This window comes from Engystomops pustulosus, unplaced genomic scaffold, assembly GCF_040894005.1.
Source record: "Engystomops pustulosus unplaced genomic scaffold, aEngPut4.maternal MAT_SCAFFOLD_805, whole genome shotgun sequence".
Classification (NCBI taxonomy): domain Eukaryota; kingdom Metazoa; phylum Chordata; class Amphibia; order Anura; family Leptodactylidae; genus Engystomops; species Engystomops pustulosus.
Genome location: NW_027285684.1, coordinates 14,046 through 20,968, shown reverse-complemented (window position 1 = coordinate 20,968; position 6,923 = coordinate 14,046). Strand labels below are relative to the sequence as shown.

The following is a 6,923-nucleotide window of genomic DNA, read 5'->3' as shown; positions in this document are numbered from 1 at the left end:
GCAGCATATGGTTTACAGCACCACCTACAGGCTGCACATACTTTCAATACACTGGCATTAAAGTCATTAAGACTTCAAAATATCATTGTTTTTTTTTATTTTTAAAAATTCAGGGGCAGTTAGGAATCGGCACACATGTAAAGTTATCTGGAAACCTCAACTTATGAGACACATTCTACCATGTCATGAAAAACTCCCTGTAAACTACTAACCTGATGCATTTTTATGCTTTCAGATAAAACTGGTGAACATAAATTCAACAGATATAGCGGATGGAAGACCTTCCATTGTTCTTGGTTTGATTTGGACCATAATTTTATATTTTCAGGTAATTTTGTATTTATAGTGCTGATGGAAAATGAAAAACATGTATAATGTAATTATGTAATTAGCTTTAATTAACTAAAAAAAATAATATACAGTGTAAAGCCCCCACCCTACTCAAGTACTTAATAATATTTTTATTTAAAATTTTTAATGTGTGACATAAAACAATGTATACAGTATATACCCTACATAGACAACAGTGAAGGTGGCCTGCGAATTGGCAGCTTCATTCCACATAAAAAGGGTTGGATCAGAAGATTGTTTTGAAAACATTTCCTCTTCAAACCGTTAGGCACATGGCGATTAAGCACAGATTTTATTTAGCATGGAAAATCTGCAGCCTGATACAGTACCTATTACGAAACCCCATTAAAACAATGGGTAACATTGCACAATTAGATGAGACTGTCGTACACTGCACAATATTTATCACAGTGTCTTATGCAGGTTGATGGTGTAGCATAAGAATGTCTTTTAGTACTTTCTACCTCCTACTAGTTGACTTAGATTACGCCTAAAAGTTGCGCCAAAATTTTGCATTGGCAGTATTTTTCCAATGTTTCTACACTACAAGCATTTTTCTACAAACTGGTGGCTCTGTACAGTAACCTATAAAAAAATGCATCTAGGAGAGAATAACTGACCATACAATCTATAAGACAAAATGAAAAAAACATTTTTAATTATTTTTTTTTTACAGATTGAAGAATTAACCAGCAATCTTCCACAACTTCATTCACTGTCCAGTAGTACATCTTCCGTTGATAGCGTTGTGAGTTCTGAGACCGCTAGCCCCCCAATCAAACGGAAGGTTGGTAATAAAATTCAAGGAAGTGCCAAAAAAGCCCTGCTGCGATGGGTGCAGTATACAGCGGCCAAGTAAGTCTTTTTTTTTTGTATTCTAATATTTGTAAACTTAATGCTATAAGTGATTGGGGAAACAAGCAGCAGAAAAACTCAATGGTCATGGGTCCCAAGAAGAGCACCCTTTATAAAAAACAAAGCTACCAATCAAAAACCTAGCCTTTTTAATTTGTTATTTGTTTAAATATTTAAGGCGTCTTGGAATCCAAATAAAAGATTTTGGACCAAGCTGGAGAAATGGAATTGCCTTCCACTCAATGATATATGCAATAAGGCCGGAATTAGTGGACATGGACAAACTTAAAGGAAGAAGCAATCGTGAGAATCTGGAAGAGGCCTTTTCAATTGCAGAAAGTGAGCTTGGAATTCCAAGGCTGCTGGATCCTGAAGGTACCTGAATTTACTAAGCGTCACAGAAATCTTGCTTAACCCATGTTTTTGAGTTTGTTGCTGTATGTCCAGAGAAGTTTGAGGGTTTGTTATCTGCAGGACAAACATTCAAAATATGGTGGAAAAAAAAAGCAGTTCCACTATTTTCTGACAGGCTTTGTTTTTACAACTTTCACTGTGCCGTACAGATTACACATACCCTTTATTCTATAGGTCAATAAGATCATGGAGATACTAAATTATATAGTTTTGTTGTGTTTTAATACCTTTAAAAAAATTCTTGTGTTTCAATATAGTATGGTATTCTATGCATGGTGAGATGTAGTTTTCTCTGATACCATTTGGACAACAGTACAATCTTTTGAGCACTTTTTATTATTATTTTAGTGGAGGCACAATGGTTCTAAAGTTTCAATTGAGACATTGAGACTTTTTCCGTTATGATGTTCACGGTGTTAACTATAATTTAAGGCCCCTAAGGGTCTGATCACTTATGCAATATACTACAGTACAAGTGTATTTCAGTATATTGTCAATATACTGCTTCTATCTTGCAATCTGCTTCTGACAAACTGTAACACAGAAGGCTGAATAGGAGCCCCTAGCAGGCTTCCAGCTGTCATGGTAACTGATCCATGCCCTCCAATAATGTCACAGGGGGCGCTCATTGGCATTTAAAGTTGATAGTGCCCACGTGCAGTTCTGTCAGGTGCCACGGTCGGGCTATCCTAAAAAGTTAACTGCTGCGATAACTGCCAGCACTGCCGTGAGCCTTCTCTATACACCCTTGACAACGATCAGCTCATTAGATTACATAGGCTGGTTGTCTCGGGGGTAAATGGGTTTTCCAGGACTTTTTATTATTGACCCCAGGCGGTATGAAAATAACAAACAGGGACTGCTGGCCTCTGTTTACAGTATTTAGTGCTGTTGTTTATGTACAGAGACCTAGCAGTGGCTTCGCTTTGACAGTGCGGGAACCTACTACAGCGTAACACAGTTCACAGCCAGAGGCTAAGCTGGACGTGTAGCTGTCCTTATCACATCACCGCTGAGCCACCCTATACTATGGGAGCGCTATGGTGATAGGTGGCAACACGCTGCAATGGAGAGAGATAGGTATACCCGGTTTGTTATTTTCATACCACCTGGGAACTATTGTATAAAAAAAAAGAAAAGCATCTCAAACAACCCTTTTAATTTACTGTTTTAGTATACTGTTATATTATGTGTTTTCGGTTTTTTAGGTCTTGTTTGACAGAGAGGAGGAGTGGTCTAAGCATTAAACTAGCCTCTCTAAAAATGAAAAGATTGAACATTCAGCATCAGCCACTGTGATTAATTTTGTGCATTGTACAGGATCAGTAACTCTGCTCCATTGTTTTTACCTAAACTCATTGCTCTCACTTATTATACAGTTATTTGATTTATTTTCCTTTTTTTAGATGTTGATGTTGACAAGCCTGATGAAAAATCCATTATGACCTACATAGCTCAGTTCTTGAAACACTATCCTGATCCTCACAACACTGCAGCAGATGGCCAGGAAGATGATGTAAGTGATTCATATTATTAATTGCATTATTAGCTGATAAGAATGTAGCACTGTTATATCCTTATTAAACTCTGATAAATGTTTGTTTTATAAGACCAACAAATGTTTTATTATAAACCATAAAGGATGTTTCCTATTTTGTAGCATCTCTAGTGGCACCAGCGCCTTCATAGTTAGAAAGTTGCCTCTCAGCAGAAGTCTTAGCTGGAGCTGACGCTGTGGCCGATAAGGTTAACAAACCTAATGCCAGAGTGAAATAATAAGCGCTGCAGTTGCTGGGTGCTATTGCACAATGCAAATATGACCATACTTACTGGAGAAAAATGTAGTGCTGTTTTTCATTTCATTACTGCTTCACTTTCTATATAATGAGAGCATTGGTACAGAGAAAAAATTCACCAGTGGTGGACAACTTTTTTTATCTTGGTGTGTCAATAAAAGTGAGCATACCTCAGGTTTTTTGTCAGTTCTAGAAAAATACATAATTTTGTGATATTTTTGACTTATAACAAAAAGTTATCTTTCCCAGTATTCGTAACTGCTTTATGGAGCCCATGCTCCTGAGATACCTCTCCTATTCCCCCTGAAGTGACTGGAATGGACCTTGGCCCAGCTGCCTGCTGCTGACAGGGCAACTGTGTGACCAATTCTAGTGTTCCCAGCTGGAGGTAGGGCAACTCTCCTGCTGAAAGTGCAGTGCAAACATCAGCTGTTGAACATCGGGCATCCTTCCTTGCCTTATTCCTTTGATCTATAGCAGAGTAGCTTCACTCCTGAGCACGTTCATAAAGTGTAGCACATATTCAACTCAACTAAAAGGGGTGTTGGGTGAACAAGCCACTCCGGCAGGCCATGTACGACTTGGTAAGCCATGAACTGCGGTCCGCATCCTTGCTGACAGTCAGAATCCAATGAGCACTTCCATAACTGATGTAAAGTAACTGATGAAAGCGTTAATTAGTGCAGGAGGCTGGGTAGCAGTGAGTGCAGCTGAGATGTTCTCACTGCCCCAGGTACTCCGCTGCCGGTCCAGTCTGTGTCCTGACTCCTGACACTGGTTGTATGCATCAAGGTCAGGACATAGAGCAGAGCGCCCGCAGGAGAGGACCCAGGAGTGTTAAGTAATTGTTAGCTCTACTGTACTGCTCCCAGGTCTGCGCTTGGCAAAGCGCTGCTCAATGTCCTGATGCCGCTGCATACATCCAGCATGGGGCACAGAGCATAGTGGCACACAGAGGAGAGAAGAAGGTGCAGTGTGGTGCATGGAAGAGAAGAGGAGCCAAGAAAAGGAGAAAATTTATTTATTTTTTTGTCTGCTCTGGAGTCTACACAGGGCCGGATTAAGCTTGGTGGTGGCCCCTGGGCGCAAAATCTGGTGGGGGCCCATTGAATGTAGTCCACACAGGGAACAGCAATCGCTTTATACTGCTCCCCAGCAATAACTATATACAGTGTCCCCAGTATTCTCTATATACAGTTCCCAGCAACCACTATATAAAGCCCCCCAGCAACCATTATATAAAGCTCCCCCAGCAATCAGTTTATACAGCTCCCCCAGCAATCACTGTATACAGCTCCCCCAGCAATCACTGTATACAGCTCCCCCAGCAATCACTGTATACAGCTCCCCCAGCAATCACTGTATACAGCTCCCCCAGCAATCACTGTATACAGCTCCCCCAGCAATCACTGTATACAGCTCCCCCAGCAATCACTGTATACAGCTCCCCCAGCAATCACTGTATACAGCTCCCCCAGCAATCACTGTATACAGCTCCCCCAGCAATCACTGTATACAGCTCCCCCAGCAATCACTGTATACAGCTCCCCCAGCAATCACTGTATACAGCTCCCCCAGCAATCACTGTATACAGCTCCCCCAGCAGTCACTGTATACAGCTCCCCCAGCAATCACTGTATACAGCTCCCCCAGCAATCACTGTATACAGCTCCCCCAGCAATCACTGTATACAGCTCCCCCAGCAATCACTGTATACAGCTCCCCCAGCAATCACTGTATACAGCTCCCCCAGCAATCACTGTATACAGCTCCCCCAGCAATCACTGTATACAGCTCCCCCAGCAATCACTGTATACAGCTCCCCCAGCAATCACTGTATACAGCTCCCCCAGCAATCACTGTATACAGCTCCCCCAGCAATCACTGTATACAGCTCCCCCAGCAATCACTGTATACAGCTCCCCCAGCAATCACTGTATACAGCTCCCCCAGCAATCACTGTATACAGCTCCCCCAGCAATCACTGTATACAGCTCCCCCAGCAATCACTGTATACAGCTCCCCCAGCAATCACTGTATAGAGCTCCCCCAACAATCACTGTATAGAGCTCCCCCAACAATCACAGTGTACAGCTCCCCCAACAATCACAGTATAAACCCCCCAGCAATCTTTGTATACAGCTCCCCCAGAAACCACTGTATACATCTCCCCCAGAAATCACTGTATACAGCTCCCACAGGAACCACTATATGCAGCTCCCACAGGAACCACTATATGCAGCTCCCCAGTAATCACTATATGCAGCTCCCCAGTAATCACTATGTATAGCCCCCCAACATTACCTATATACAGCCCACAACATTACCTATATACAGCCCCACAGCATTACCTATATATAACCCCACTATAACTATGTACAGCCTCACTACAACTATATACAGTCCCCCTATAATAACTGTATACATCCCCTATAATAACTAAATCCAGTCCCCCTATAACTAAATACAGTCCCCTATAATAACAATATACAGTCCCCCTATAATAACAATATACAGTCCCCCTATAATAACAATATACAACCCCCTATGATAACAATATACAGTCCCCCTATAATAACAATATACAACCCCCTATGATAACAATATACACTCCCTATAATAATAATATACAACCCCCTATATTAACTATACACACCCTATAATAACAATATACAGACTCCCTATAATAACTAACTACATACATACCCTATAACTATATACATACCCCTATAATAACTATATACAGCCCCTATAACAATATACACTCACCGGCCACTTTATTAGGTACACTTTATTAGGACCCCCTTTTGCCTTCAGAACTGCCTCAATTCTTCGTGGCATAGATTCAACAAGGTGCTGGAAGCATTCCTCAGAGATTTTGGTCCATATAGACATGATGGCATCACACAGTTGCCGCAGATTTGTCGGCTGCACAAAGATGCTCTATTGGATTGAGATCTGGTGACTGTGGAGGCCATTTGAGTACAGTGAACTCATTGTCATGTTCAAGAAACCAGTCTGAGATGATTCCAGCTTTATGACATGGCGCATTACCCTGCTGAAAGTAGCCATCAGATGTTGGGTACATCGGGGTCATAAAGGGATGGACATGGTCAGCAACAATACTCAGGTAGGCTGTGGCGTTGCAACGATGCTCAATTGGTACCAAGGGGCCCAAAGAGTGCCAAGAAAATATTCCCCACACCATGACACCACCACCACCAGCCTGAACCGTTGATACAAGGCAGGATGGATTCATGCTTTCATGTTGTTGACGCCAAATTCTGACCCTACCATCCGAATGTCGCAGCAGAAATCGAGACTCATCAGACCAGGCAACGTTTTTCCAATCTTCTACTGTCCAATTTCGATGAGCTTGTGCAAATTGTAGCCTCAGTTTACTGTTCTTAGCTGAAAGGAGTGGCACCCGGTGTGGTCTTCTGCTGCTGTAGCCCATCTGCCTCAAAGTTCGACGTACTGTGCATTCAGAGATGCTCTTCTGCCTAC

At 41.9% G+C, this 6,923-nt stretch overlaps 1 protein-coding gene across 1 annotated transcript; it reads left to right on the top strand.

The window, feature by feature from the left end:
- Positions 1–235: 235 nt before the first annotated feature.
- LOC140112469 (calmin-like) lies at positions 236–3,350 on the top strand (the record flags this gene model as incomplete). Its single annotated transcript, XM_072132516.1, has 5 exons — positions 236–328; positions 1,028–1,206; positions 1,385–1,581; positions 3,027–3,136; positions 3,231–3,350. Coding segments are annotated over 5 exons (699 nt in total), but the record flags the coding sequence as incomplete, so codon positions are not given.
- Positions 3,351–6,923: the final 3,573 nt, after the last annotated feature.